The sequence below is a fragment of the Scyliorhinus torazame genome, chromosome 22 (genome assembly GCF_047496885.1).
Source record: "Scyliorhinus torazame isolate Kashiwa2021f chromosome 22, sScyTor2.1, whole genome shotgun sequence".
Classification (NCBI taxonomy): Eukaryota; Metazoa; Chordata; class Chondrichthyes; order Carcharhiniformes; family Scyliorhinidae; genus Scyliorhinus; species Scyliorhinus torazame.
In genome coordinates, this window is record NC_092728.1 from 78,408,055 (window position 1) to 78,423,947 (window position 15,893).

The window sequence follows — 15,893 nt, forward strand, 5'->3', positions numbered from 1 at the left end:
TGACCAGTAGCAAAAGATTTAGGTTTTGCAAAACCTGAGAAAATAGAATGCATTAGTTTATAATAGGCACTGAATATGTGTGGCCTGCCATTTTTTCTCAACTCTAGGCGGCCATGTATTTAAATAGATGTATACTGTAGAAACTACATTTATAAGCAAGTCACACAAGTTTCTCAATCAAAAGAAGATAAATGAAAGAGCCAGGAGACCATTCAAAAGGAGTGAAGAGAAAGCTTTCAGAGAAGGCAGATATAGAGTCCTCTTCATGGTGAAGTTCATCATCAGAAGAATCCTCAGAAAGGAAGACTGTGTAGTGTCGTGTGGGTCTTACGATGCTGAAGAAAACAGGAAGAAAATTGAAACTTACTCACTGAAGAGCAAATCACTGTCCACAAATAAAGACCATTCTCAGGCTGAGAGATGTGAAAGCATCAGCTTTCAAACCACTGTACTTCAGAATTAGATGAAGCATAAACATTTCATGTTGGGATACCAATATTTATCTTATACTATAGCTACATTGATTTTTGAAATCTTTATTAAAACATTGGCCTGCTGTTGCTTGGGGCAATCTTTATCTATACGCTGCTACTCCATTGCAGTATTGCATTTCATCAGTAAAAACAGGAACCACAGAATGACAGATGGGTAAAGGTGTGCTACAAGAAAGTGATAATCAAGGAGATTAAGCTTCAAAATACACCCAAAAGATTTAGAAAGATAACAGCTAGTCTTGAGCACGAACTAACAGCTGGAGAGAAAGAGAATGTGAAATTTGAATAAAGTTCAGCTTACTGTTAATTAGAGGTGCTGATCACTAATCTGTCGAGCTTGATTTAATTAAACTTTTAAGAAAAAGTTGAGGGTTGAGGGGTAGCACAGTTGAAGTTCACATAATGAGGAAGACCTTGAACACTTTATACATCTGGAATGACGCGAGGGGAAAGCGTCTCTGACTTCTAGTTTTAGAACTTCAGACTTTCTGAACATAATGCCAGGCCACCGGAAGGACGCTGCAGCATTCCTGGAATACATATTCCATGAATTGATAGGCCCATGGGTGGACTGGGAAGTTGGTGACTATCCATTGGGTAGGACATTGAGACAAGAGGCTATTGAGGGAGCCCGAGAGTTTGTTCTGACAGTAATAGTAAGGGAACAGTCAAAAGAATAGAAATACTTTTTCAGCTGTAAATTAAGTACCAGAATGGTGTGATCTAGAAATTGCTGGAAAAACACAGTAGCTCTGGTGACATTCATGAAGAGAAACAGAGTTAATATTTCAAGCCCAATATGACGTTGCTTTGGAACTCTGGATTTCCAAATGTTTTGTTTTAAAAAAATACTTTTATTAAAAAATTTTCATTTTGTATAATACAAAGTAATAGACCAGAATAAAACATAAATACAAACATAAACCCCAAAACATAGCGTAACCCCTCGCACAACCTAATCCCTCCCCCTCTCTCAGCAAATAACGGTGACCAACCCCTTGAAATAAACAATAAACAGCTGCCATCTTCGGTAAAACCTCTCAATTGCTCCCCTCACGGTGTACTTGACTTTCTTGAGGTCTAGGAACTCCATCAGATCTCCCAGCCACACTGAGGCACTGGGTGGAGAAGCTGTCCTCCACTCCATCACCACTTGCCTCCGGGCAATCAGGGAGGCAAAGGCCAGGATATCGGCCCCTGCGCCCGTCTGCAGCTCCAGCGAGTCTGATACCCCAAACATGATCACTAAGAGACAGGGCTCTGGCTCAATTTTCAGAATCGCTGACATGGTGCTAAAGAAGGAGACCCAGAACCCCACAAGCTTGGGACAAGATCAGAGCATGTGCACCTGGTTAGCCAGACCTCTAAAGCAGTGGTCACACTTGTCTTCCACCTCTGAAAAGCGACTCATTCTGGGCTTAGTCAGGTGCATCCTAAAAATTACTTCTGAGTTGGATTGAACCAAGCCTCACGCACGGGACTTGAAATATTAACTCTATTTCGCTCTACAGATTCTGCCAGGTCTACAGAGTTCTTCCAGCATTTTCTGTTTTTATTTTGGATTTACGGATCTGCAGTATTTTTCTTTAATTACCGTAACTGTGTGTTGCCTCACGGTGCTAGTAAGGAGTATTATGGCGCATCCACGAAAGATTTCAGGGTGGAAAAAGGAACATTTCGGCGTGAAACCAAGGCAAACAAATCAACAGAATGGAATCTTGGAAATGGGTTGCATAAATGAAGAGGTCGTTTAGAGCAGCAGGATCTCAAGAACAGTTATGGCAGTATTACTCCAAAATCTCCACGGTGGGGAATGTGGCAGAATGTTTTATGATTGGGAAGAGTCAATTCTTGAAATACTCAAATCCCCAGACCAAAGGACAAAAAAAAGATCAGAGGGAGATTTACACCTTCTAGTGGTCAGATTAGAATTGTTCTGGGTAGAGAACTGAGTAGTTCACTAATTCTAATGTTCATAGTTGGCACACTGTCAAGAGGGAAAGTTATTTTATTTACATGCACATTTTCTCGGGCAAAGCAGAGTTTTATTCATTATTAAACAATTGCTCATATTCTGGTTACTTTAAACAAATATTTATATTTGACTTGAAGTATGTTTTTTTAAGTAGACATATAATCAAAGAATTAACAAGGTTATTTCGGAATATCAATATTATCAAATTTTATAGGGTATTCCAATCCTATGTGCAAGGTATATTGCACAAGATATACACTGATGACATTTCATAAACAGTTAGACTTGTGTATTGCAGGTAATTCCGCATCTCTCTTCCATGCCAGTACACCTAGATGAGGAACGACAAAACCATAAGTGTCAGTATACATCAAGTGGCACTGAGTCTCTCAAAGCAGCTGGAAGAGGACCATGGTAGATTCATCACATGCATCGCCGGATGCGGAGTTTAAACACCAAATGCAGCAGAAATTACAAGGACAGTAATGGAAAGTGACTGCTTACTTTTCTCTATAGCTTCTAACTTGTTATTTCCGTACTATTCAGAAGGATGGAGACACATTTTTGCACGATCGCGGTCAACAGGGATTTGATAAGACTGCAAATTCGGCGGTGCACGGTGAGCAACAGCGGAAAAATATTCCAGGAACCGAGGTGTTGGGTTTGAATAAGTTCAAGGAATTAATTGAAAAGTATTTTGGATATGCAGAGAGACGAGGGAAGCTAGGATTGCTTTCCTTGCAGCAGGAAAGATTAAGGGGAAATTTTCAAAATTATGAGGGGGTTTAATACAGTAGATTGGGTACAGGAGGGTTGGCAATCAGAAGTCACAAATTTAAGTGTCAAAGGGACCAGAGGCACGAGAAAAAACCTTTTTTTTAAAAATGCGATTTGATGATCTGGAAATGCATTGTCTTAAATGAAGGTGGAAGCAGATTCAATAGTAACTTTCAAATGGGATTCGGATAAATATCTGAAAGGGAAAATATTGCAGGGATATGAGGAATGGGACTAACTGGACAGTTCTTTCAAAGAGACAACTGATAGAATTTACAGAGCAGAAGGAGACCATTCAGCTCATCGAGTCTGCAGCGGCCCTTGGAAAGGGCATCCAACTTAAACCCACCCCTCCACCCTATCCCCATAACCCAGTAACCCCACCTAACCTTTTGGACACTAAGGGGCAATTTATTTAGCACGACCAATCCACCTAACCTGCACATCTTTGGACTGATGAAGCACAATGGAACCATACAGTAGAGGAGATCATGAAATATCAAATTGAATGTGATATGCTAGGGTTAGAAACAAAGCTGGAAAAGTATTCAGAGCTGCTTTGCTGGCCAGAGGAGGTGCAGTTCCAAAGGATTTCCCAGCCTAAAAGCATGGTGATCCACAAAACTTTTATCAGCTTTACATCTAGGGTAATTTAACTGTGTACTTTCTGGTAACAGCAGCTATGTGGCTGGCACAGGCTTTGGTCACAATTCACATTTTATTTATAACCGTACATCTCCGGCATTACGTAATCACTGTTGTGCTTATCAAGTGGCATTTCTAGAGGTTGTTAATGATAGCACACACAAATTAGAAGGTTTGCAAACCCAGATGCTTCACGCAATCTCAGAATTTGAGGATTTGATCTGTTATAATCTCAGGATAATGATCAGAATTCAGTGGGTCGATGACTGGGGCAAGATAATGTATGTGGCTTTTACTTCATTTGCATTAGGAAATAAAAATCTAATTGCTGGTGCAAGAACATGAAATAAACAGGAAGCCCTGCAAACAACAGCTATAATCACTTACACTTCTAATTTTAGGTTTCTACTATCACTTCACAAGCACAGTTATCAAATTATGGAAAAGGAGTAAAAGGCTTCACCCTGTTGAAACACTAGATGGTAAACATCTTGCCTGATTATTTGTAACATGCCTGAAGGAAGTAAAACGTTCCCATATAGACATCACGAACACTGACAGGAAAGGGAAAATAAAATGGAATTCTGCCAAGTGTTGCACTAAATAAATATATTTCACATGCTGGAACACTTTGCACAAAGATTCAACAATGTTGATAATAAAAAAATCTGCTGAGTTTGTAAAAGAAGTCATTTCAGCAAATCCAAATCACATGGCTTTCTCACCACAAATCACAGCATTCAACATGTTGGACTGGCCCTGATCCCAAATTCAAATGTTGGCCTCCTTATGCTGACAAGTTCAACTGTTTTAAAGATGAAAACAGAGGAGAAACTGTGCAAAACATCTATATTTCAAGACTGGATCACCCTTTGTGGTTCCTTTTGCTTTTAACATCCTTACACATTCTGCCTCCAAACCATCTCAGCATCATTTAGCTGCAGCTTCTTGCCGATTGTCCATTAATTTCACTCACTAAAATTTGGATGTTTGCAATTTCTATGTCTTTAGCAGGATGTGGAAATTACTTTCCTGCAATTTTTCCACAGATGGCACAAATCTAATTTTTCCAGTTAGCATCTCAACTGTGTAGCAAGCTTCCAGACACAATGCCCAGAAATGGAAACGAAAAGTGCTTTGAATGTATATGTGACTTAATGTAATGGGTGGTGTGGTCAGTTCATGAACGTACATGGGATTCTGCACTGACTTTTTGCACGTGGTAGGGAATAGGCACACATCTTTCCCAACTCATTTGCTCAAATATATCACACAGCATGACTTTAATGATCAGATATATCCAGCTGTGCTAGCAATTATCATTTAAATTTGTGTAATATTCTGTAAATAAAATTTAAAGTCACATTAAAAATAAAAGAAATGAGAGATGTCTATCAGACTAAAGTTGATTACAGCTAAAAAAAAAGCATTTACGCTTTCTTCTTTGCCATGGCTGTTTGCTCCCTGAGTTGCTTTCCCTGCTGGGTACATTCCACATCTGACAACTGTTCATGACGACAGAATGGGAACCAATGCCACCTCACAATGCATACTGCCACCAGGGGTTGTAGGGTAGTGAGCAGGCGTGGGAAGCTTGACCACCTTTGCTATCTTTAAAGCCAATTAGAGCAACCTGGCAGCTTCCTAGGATAAAGTCAGCTAACTCAGGGCAGACTAAAGTATGAATGTGGGAACTTTCTGGCCTATCACTAGGGAGCTGTTGATTCTCAATAAAATTTGCATCATTATATTCCAGTAAATAAGAAAATTCTAATTTTGCAGGACAATGTACAGATATAAACATGTTAAATTCTACTCATCAAATTTAAAAAATATAAAATTTATTTTGTTATTGAACTAAATTGTTACTGTTTAATGGATGGCTACCACACCTTATTTCACAGATGTACATCAATAAAACACCAGATTTTAAAATGAATTATATATTTTCTATTCAGATGTATTAAGTGAAAAATTGATCCTAATTAACTTTCTTGAATTGAGGTAATAAAATCCTTAATTGAAGGCCTTCTTTGATTCCCTTCAAAAATTGACCAGCCATGATTTATTTTATTTTTTATTCGTTCATGGGACGTGGGCATTGCTGGCTGTGCCAGCATTTATTGCCTCTCCCTACCGCTCTTGAGTCAACCACATTGCTGTGGGTCTGGAGTCACATGTAGGCCAGACCAGGTAAGGAAGGCGGATTTCATTCCCTAAAGAACATTAGTGAACCAGATGGGTTTTTACGACAATCGACAGTGGTTTCATGGTCATGTAAACCAAAAGTGATGAACATTTCCGTGCTCAGTGTTCTGAACATTATAAACAATTGCTTTGAGAATGCAAAGCATACTGTGACTAGAGGGGTCACGTCTTTCTTTTAGTTCCAGATGTTTATTGAATTCAAATTTCACCATCTGCAGTGGCGCGATTTGAACCTGGGTCCCCAGAGCATTACTCTAAGTCTCTAGTTAACTAATCCAGTGACAATACCACTACGCCACCGCCTCCCCCTAATTGACACGGTCCTCACAGTTCAAAGTTCAGCACACGGACATATTCTGCAGCTGCAGCAAAAACAAGGAAATAGGCAGGAAAAGGATTTGGCTCAGCAGGTCATGTCACAGCTCTCAAATAAAGAAGTAGAATTTCCACAGGATCTCCCACCATAGTTTTGACAGAAACTGGATAAAATGTGTAGGCAGCCATTTATTTGGGGTTTCTGCTGAAGCTACAACAGGGGACTGTAGAATCCTTGTTAAATTCTACACCTCCCCAGTAACATTTGATCTTTTGGGATAACTCCACTATATAATTTCAGTGGGTCAATATGGCCAATTATGTATGGAACTGCCAGTCCATCCTTAATGTGGAGAGGCTCTCCTGACTGACTACTTGCTGCAATATTATTCCTCGAGTACTGGTCACTTGTTGGTATTTTATTTGATCGGTCATTTTTTTATACTTGTGAGCCCCGATACCAAATGCAGGCAAGGGAGTCCAGTCATCAATGGCCAACATTGTATATAAACCTAATCCAGTCCTAGCTTCACTTCCACTTCGTGAACTTTTGGCAGGGATTGTTGGACAGCAGTCAGCAACAGAAACCACGGCATTTTTCCATGTTTTGGAGAAAGGCGGATGAACTGCTGCAATATTGCGTGCTCCATATGATGTGAAAACAAGGCCGTGGTTCCAGTTTCTGACTTCAAAACTATCATTGGGGAAAAGTTTCAAATACGTTGGCCACAGTTCCACGATTGGCTCACTCGAAAGGTGGGGGAAATCCTGCGCTTAAAATTACAGACAAATTTCCAAGTATTGTGGCAAATAAAAATGAACTGCGCAATAGATTTAGTTTTAAATTGTTTTCACAGAGGACATTCAAGGCCTCTGTTTAATTTGGTGATTTTGTTCATTCAGATGCTGAAATACAGGCACAGTCAAGTACTGTTCCAGTTCACTGTATGGATTGTCGGAAAGAACAGAAAATATATGTAAACCAAAAGTGATGAACATTTCCGTGCTCAGTGTTCTGAACATTATAAACAATTGCTTTGAGAATGCAAAGCATGCTGTGACTAGAGGGGTCACGTCTTTCTTTTAATCCACGTTTTTTATTTTGGATTTCCAGTCTCCTTTAAAAAGTGCAGAATTATAATTTTAGCAGAACAACCCACATTCCTAATTAATCTGATTTGGTGACTCTGACGTTCACTTCACTACCTGTAACCTGCTTGGATATCACACTGATGAATCTGTCTGCAGAAAGGCAGGTCACAGCAAGTGCTGGTACATAGAAAACAACCACAAATTAAAAAAAAAAAAAAGATTTTCTGTCTGTCTCAGCTATAAACGCCATCAGCTCTGCATGACTACGCCAGCTTCTGCCTCCTAATCCCTTGGCTGAGTTACAATGTGGATGACTTGCCCCTCTATTTTAATGTCTCGTTATCATGTCCTCTGTTACTGTTAGTATGTGACAACAATGACAGCAGAGGCTGTTCCTTGTTAAATATCATGTAACAAATACAGCTCTACAAAATCTAAGATTCGCTTCATAGCTTGTGATGGTGTGGGTTTATTTTAATGAGGAAGGACCACATCTTGAGGGTGTTTTTTTTCCGCCAGAATGCATTAAAAAATGAATTTCAATCAAGTGATTAGAAATGAAATGTGACAAATCCAAACCTATATAAAATAAATTGACACCAGTGAGAAAAAAAACAGGAATTTTGTAATTTTAGTTTTTATTTTACAAGGAACCTTGTTGACTGTTATGAAGATGTATAAATATGGTAGCAATCTATTCTGCAGGAATATCATTTTTAAATTCAAATAAACAGTTATACACTATATAAATATTTTTCTAAAAATAGCTGTACAAAATATGAAGCAATATAGTCAGTGTAGAGATGTGAATTAAGGTTCCAGATCCCCCTTTGGATGACCCTAGACCAAACCCCTTGTATGTGTTCAGTTACATTTCTAGGGAATAGCTTCACTCTCAATTGCTCTGCATTCTGCAAAGGCATCAGACATCAACGATGCACTTCATGACCAACAATTGCTCTTTCTCGTGAGAGTGTCTCAAGAGCAAACATTAGTGACTGGTTTGGGGTAGTTTTGTTCAGCAGACATGAGATTCGCAGACGATCCTGATCCTGTTCTTAACTGGGCTGCCATCATGCTTTTCAGTTGAGATCCTGAGTAGCTGATACAAAAAATGGAACATCATCCCTTTTGCTTGGGTTGGCTTCAGACCTGAAGGTGAAGGTGAAAAGACAGTGCTTCAGAACATCGTTCCAATGCACTGTGTCATTCGGGATCCTTTAAGATGTTACCTAAATTTTTGACCCACAACCCTTGGTCCAGAATATGCCAAAATTCAGGGCTTCATTATTACAACCAGCATATAGAGAATTAAGCATGCTGACAAAGAGTATTTTGAACTTAAGTTTCATGCAGAAGCATTTGCATGCTACTCAGTAAATATTCAAGGCTAACAGCACCTTAACAATATACTAACTCATTTACATTTTCAATGGCTGTTGATAAAATTGACATTTTCAATTGCAACAAAACAAGGACAAATTGTAAAATACACTAATTAAATATTCAATTAAAGATTGTTTAAAAAAATAACGCAGTGTTTTTAAAAAGGTTTTTGGCTGATTTGTTCTTATTTTGGAGCACCCATTAAAAATAATGATTTATAATTATAAGATTCTCAAAGGTTGATTTTGAAGATATTATAAAAACACAACTATTTTAATTGCTTTCAACGGAAAACTATTTAAATTTGTTTCCACTTCCTTTCAGTCCTCCTGTGTAATGTAGCATCTTCTGTCTGAGGGAAGGCAGGCAAAGTGTTTCTGGGCTTTTGCCAAAGCCATTCTGTAATTTGCCACTGCCTTGCGTGTCACTGTGATTATTTTTCTCCCCCTCTGTGGACATGGCTGGCCTCCAAACCTGGGAGTGTGGAATATGAGCAATCAAAAGCAAGAGCTGATGCCGTATGGCTCTGTGGCATCCCAATGCACTCCATTTTACTGCCGGTGCCTAATGTTGTCAAATATGCAGCAAAGGATGCCCTATCCCCTTGCACAAACATGTTGCCAATTCAATATTCTCTGAATACGTGCAGACCTGAAGCAAATTTTCCTACACACCGCGGTCAAAAGGGATGATTAACCAATTCATCTACAGTCATGTTTGTGTTCTGTTAATTTAAAGTTTATCTCTTCAAAACTGTATTCTTTTTTCCTACTTTAAACATTGAATGAAACAAACAATTTCTGGGATTACCGGCAGCTTTTGCACCAACACATGAAAAAAACCATCTGGCACACAGCTATTTTCTTACACTGTACCCACTTCACTGTAGCCATTCACAATAAGAGCCACTGTATTTTAGAAAATGAGCATTAGGACTCCTCCATGAAGAATTCACAGCTTAACATTAGGAATTGCAACTCATGGGCCCCAACGTCACACATCAATTATTTTTCAATATTCCACTGCTCAGAAATCACTTCCGCTAACTCATTCCTAAACATGTATGGTAAAATAAATATTGCCCCAATATGCGGTGTCATAGAATGAAAGGGTTCATTTCCACAACTACCCATACCAGACTCTGGTCTCGGTTATCCAGTCATGGGCAGGATCTATGCATGCCAGCTGGCTATTTCCACACACACAGCAAATGTAACTCCAAAGGTTGGCTGCTCTCACTGCCTTCTCTTCCAAATGTTAGCAGTAAATAGCCAAAGAAGACTTAGATAGTGAGGGACGAGCACTTGAACATTAGGGAAAGCCTGCTGATGCTTAGGAGCTCACTCTCCCCTGACATGACAGAAGTTACTCAGCACCATGATTACTTACCGGCTACCAATCAGTTGCTTTGGGACTTCAGGGAGTTTTATCAGGTAAACAGGCCAGCTGCAGAGGCCAGAAAGTTCCTAAATTTGATCTTGACCCTGAATTCCGTTAGCTGTGCCAGGAGTGTTTTGGGGGAGTTCTTGCTGCAGGTGGTGGTAGCATTAACACCATCATTTATTCTGGTGAACAATTCAGCTTCTTTCCAAAAGCTCAGCTGAGAGAGTAATGGGCCATCAAATGATGATTGGACCTTTGGCACTGATTTGTAGGCATGTAGGTAAAGACAGGCATATCCACCAAAACACCAGCAGATATTGCAATAAGACATCAGGCACATTACAAAGTGGCAGAATTCTGGGTAAGGTCTGGCCACACAGCCCAATAGGCAATCCTCTTCATCTCCTGAGTGGCAATCTGGTGGAGTTGATTGCCTACCTTTTACAGAGCCCGTCCGACTTTTATTCCATGTGAATTTGTGATGATAAGTAGTCACTGCCAATAATCCCCCTCTGGAATGTGCATGCTCTTGCTGCAGTTGTAAGATGGAATTACTTTCCCCAGAGGATTCATGCCCCAATAAGATACAAAACAACACATGTTGAATATGCAAGGTCTTCAATTTAAAAAAAAAAAAATATTTTTTTGAAAAGGATGGACAAAGAACTGAGATTTGTGGTAACTATTTGAAGGGCAGCTGGGAGGGAATTTGGAGGAGTTCAGCAATTTTTATGCTGTAACCTGGTCATAACTTTATTATTTTGCTGGTTACATGGACAGGCAGTATATGGTAGAGAACTCTGAATATTCATAACCACTTTCCAATGTCAGGGACGATAGTGTCGGAATAACAGTACAGGAAAACGATGTTCAAATCCCACCAACCCAAGTTCTGAAACTGAGCTCAACAAAGCTAGTCATTTTAGGCAGACATCAGAGGGGGAAAATGACTCTGAAAGCTGCTGGATTGTTGTTAGTACCTCATCAACTGGTTCACTAACTTCCTTCCATGTCTGGTCTGCTTGTGACATCGTGCGGTTAACTCTTCGCCTTTCCTGAAGTGGTCTACAAGCTACTCACTTACACAAATAATCATTTTGGCAGTAAGAGTGGCCGGGTTGGCTCTACCCACACACCACAGTATCATAAACACAATATTAGCCCCACTAAGGTTGGGAACCTCAGATGAACCCAACAAACAAGGGGGAATAGCAAGGAAGCGGAATGCCCTGAAGGTGAATTGGCAGGAAAATGACATGTAAATGATGTTGGCTAATTAAGAAGAAATAAGTGCATGCCTTTGATTGTCCAAGAACCCTGAAGAATTATCTTGCATCCTTTACTTGTTGTAAACAGAAAGTGGCATGTATGAAATTAAGCACTTCATTGCAATATTGTGCTCATAAAGCTGAACAAACAAGCGAGTTTAATGAAAACGAGAGTTTAGAAGCCAATATATCTAGAGTCCAAAAGTATCATCTGAACATAATATCAAGATGTTGCCATAACTCTGAATCTCAGAAACAAGTTCTTAAGGCCATCCAAAGCTCTGTGGGTTGTGTCCTTGCTTGTAGCAAGTCCTGTTCACCCACCAGCCCTGTTCTACATTTGTTCGATAGTGGTTCCTGGTTAACAACGCCTCAATCTTAATATTCTCATCCTGGTTTTCAAATCACTCCATGACCTTGCTCCCTGCTCTATGTAAACTTCCCAGCTCTATAACATCCCAAGATATCCGCGCTCTTTCAATTCCCTGGGGCATTTTGCTACATTAAAGGCACTAGATAAATGAAAGTTGTTGTTATTATGTTTAGATGTTGCTCCCTCATATTGCATGGTCTCCACATCTTGCTGCTGTGTATTTGCCAAGTGTCTTGAGTGACATTTAAGAATTATAATTGAGAGCTTCTCACTCCCATTTCCTTCTAAAGCTATTCTATAAAAAAAACAGTACATTTAGCCCTATTAACACTACAGTATGAAGCAAAATGAAGCATTTAATTGAAATGCATCAATTAAAAAAAATAGATTTTGCATACTGAATGTATTAACCTCTATAGTACTTTGTCTCAAAGGAACCAGTCAGCTAATCAGAATTCATATATGTCTGAAGCAGTGAATTGTTTGCTAAATATTAATGATTTTCATATAGTTTTATATACAAGTAATGGGAAAATGCTAATAAAAGATGTAAATTTTAATGCATTGGGGTATATCCTTCCACTCCCATTTCTAATGGAGTTCAATTATAAATTACCTGACCAGTGCAGCAGAGGCCAATGTTCAGTCCTAATTAAAAATATTACAAAACCTTAGAGAAGATTGTTTCCACTGTCAAATTAAAGAGCTACATGGAATCAATTATTAGTAGGTTACTATCAATTTAAAACTACAGCCCTCACTGATTTCTAATATATAATCAGTGCATGTGGGCTCTAGAAATACGAGTGGATAAAAGTCTCAACATCTTGTGTGTCAAATGTTATGTCTGAGAGCAAATAATGTGGAAGAGCTGCATCACATTATCTACCATATATTGATTTAATTAATTAAGACTATAAAGTGAGCACAATGCAAAATATAAGATTTGGCTCAAGATTTAATTTTGTTTTCATGTGAATATGGACCATCAAATTTTATCCCTACGGATAAACATTTTTATTCAGTTTTATTTCTACTTGGAAAGGACATTAAAATATAGGAAAACAATAAAATATAAACAATAAATTATTAAAATATTTCTTTAGCTACTCTGTGCTGCATTGCTTGTTCTAGACCACAAGGAGACAGCAAAGCTACATACGAGAAATAAAGCATTACATGGCAGAAACACTAAGGAGCAGGCTATCTTATTTCAGTATGGACACTTATAACTTGCAGGTTGAAGTTACTCGATAATATTATATTTGGTGACAGTACATGCAAACGCGTGTTCCTCTCTATATACCGAGCTGGATTGCAATTTACAATAAATTATTTTCAGATTTCACAAAACAAATGAGCATTCATTCGAATTAAAATATCCAAGGATTTATGAAAGTCCAGTATAATATATGTGCATATTCGAGGAAGGACGATCTGAATTCAAAGGATTTAAGTGCCTGTGGTGATTCAGCCTGGCTGAGACTAGGATTTGAGAGGATGGAAAAGGTGTATGCTGCAAAATAAATTCAAATAAGAACTTGACATCAAAAATATTAATAACTTAAAAACCCAAACAAATATGTCAGTTTTATCTGGAGTATGACTCTTGATGTAACAAGATTATAAAGTTAAACAAAACTTTTTTAAAAATTGGAAATCATGTCACTTTCATCTTAATAAATTGTAAGAATGATTTTCTTCCTTTCTCAGTATTTCTGTGTTGTATTTACTTCCCTCAATAAGAACAACAGGTAAGTACTCTGCTGTCAGGCTTCACAGATGGCTGCTAGTATGTGTAAAGAGTAACCTGTTTAGCTACGCACCCATTTTCTGCAGGAACGCTACTCCCCTATATTGAGTAGCTTCTCTCTCAGCCGGTCCAACACAGGTACAAACCTATACCTTCCAATGCAAGGGAACTCTATTCACAATTCTATTTTGTTTGGCATCTTGCTACTTTAAAGCTTATATGAAAAATGAGCGAGTTAATAAATGCAAGCATTTAGAGCCAATGATGTGAAACAGGATTATTACTCAGCTTAGCTTTCTTCTGCATTGGGTCATGTTTCTTTTTCAGGTCATCGGTGTCTGCCACAGTTGGTTGTTTAATGAGAAGTGAGTTTATTTCATGTGCAAAATGTGTTAATAGAGATAAAGGGTCCAGTTTGTCAATCTTGTCCAGTCCTCTGTCTAAATTCATACATATCAATGGTGCTTCGGAAGAACAGGTCTATATTGTCATGGCTTACTGCTGCAATGATCAAAACATAAAGCCACTAGGGTGGCGGCAACATGAGATAACAAGAAATAATTTATTGCTGAATTATGGTCTAACCTGACATATTATCTAGCTTCAATCACTGGAAACACACTTGCGCACCAAATAAATTCAAGCACTAAAAACCTCAAATAGAATGATCAGGCATGATACAGGATCACAATTTTGTGAAAATAAACCCACTTTGTAAAAGAAATAGTCAGGTTGCCCTGGGTCTCAATGTATAATTCAGTTTCATATCTATTACACACTGGTTGACTTATATATGCACGTGCTTGCTGTAATCATCAATTTAATCTTCCATTCTCTAACTGACAACTGCACAGATATACTCTCAGTGCTTTACAATCTTTACCCATTAACTGGAAGGAAATTATAACTGGCCAGCTCTTCACAAAAAACCCCCAGAAAAATATGATTCATTATATTGTGCATATTCCTGCTCTGCATATCATGAATTATTTTCAGAAATTAGTAGAGTTTTCTCCATTGGATTCAGTGTGACCCTGAGACACTGACTAAGTCCTTAGATCAATGTGAACTTTGAGATTGTTAAGATTTGCATTTTGCACAACTGAAGTCTGAAATTAAAGGGTGCATTGTTTACACATGGCCCTTAGCATACGTGAAATCCATCCATCTGCTAAAAGCCATGGCCGGAACTGCTGATATTTTGTTTGAACTCCATTAAGAATTCATTGGTACCATGACAATCCCTGCTTCCCTCTGTCTGCTGGGCTAGGCAACAATCTTTTACAAGTCTTTTAATTAGCCCATCCAGTAGGGTTTGCTGGAATCAGACAGAAGAGATCATCATGGGGTTATCTATCTCCTCTCCATTTCAGATGAGAGAAACTTTCATTGATATAACAATTCCAACATCCATTGGACCTTAGAATGATTCAGCGCAGAAGCAGGCCAATCGGCCCATTGAGGCTACACTGTTTGTTTGAAACAGCTATCCAATTAGTCCCACAGAGCAGCAAAGTTTCTCTCCTTCAATTATCCGATTCCTTTTTGAAGTTGCAAATTAATCAGCTTCCATTGCCCTTCTAGGCAGTGCTTTCCAGATCATAAAAACACAATGCATAATTTTTTTCTTTTTCATGTTGCCTCTGGTTCCTATGCAAATAATCTTGAGTCCGTGTATTCTGGTTAACGTCCCTTCTGCAATTGGAAAACGTTTCTCCTGATTTTATCAAAGCCTTCTATGACTTTTAAACATCTCTTATCAAATCTTCCCTCAACTGTTTCTGCTCTGGGGATAACAACCCAGGATCTCTAATCTCTCCAAACAACTGATTTAAGAGAGAGTGTAGAGGAGAATGGAGTGGCGTATTGGTTCAGGATGTGGACTTTTCACTTCTGAAACTTGGGTTTGAATTCAGACCAAATTAATAGGCTACGAGCGTGATTTATAGAGCAGGTTTGAACAGTCGCATCGCAGTTTCTAATAAACGCAGCCTAAAGGATGTAAAGGTTCAATTTTGCACGAAACTTCCATAAATATAAAATTAGCTTTTCAAGGACAGTGAGGGTGTTTTGTGATAATTATGAGGTTGGAATGCCATTAAAACTCAGTTAACACTTCATTCAATAAGGTGCAACTTTGTCGAGGTTTTTCTTTTACAGGAAACTAACTGTGTATGAGTGGAAGTTCTCAGTAATCCCATTTATTGGCATGTTTGTAGTCTTG

At 38.6% G+C, this 15,893-nt stretch overlaps 1 protein-coding gene across 11 annotated transcripts in view; it reads right to left on the reverse strand.

The window, feature by feature from the left end:
* dennd1a (DENN/MADD domain containing 1A) overlaps positions 1 to 15,893 on the reverse strand; it is a 723,976-nt gene that overhangs the window by 16,020 nt on the left and 692,063 nt on the right. For 2 of the 11 annotated variants that reach the window (XM_072488416.1, XM_072488415.1), the window contains one exon: positions 210 to 335. The exons of 2 other annotated variants lie outside the window; for them this stretch is intronic. In XM_072488416.1, the coding sequence (XP_072344517.1) occupies positions 210 to 335 (126 nt within the window). Of the gene's footprint in view, positions 1 to 209; positions 336 to 2,610; positions 2,801 to 8,140; positions 8,659 to 12,454; positions 13,433 to 15,893 lie in introns of those variants that run through there. 7 more of the 11 variants (XM_072488421.1, XM_072488425.1, XM_072488420.1 and 4 more) reach the window with 7 other exon arrangements.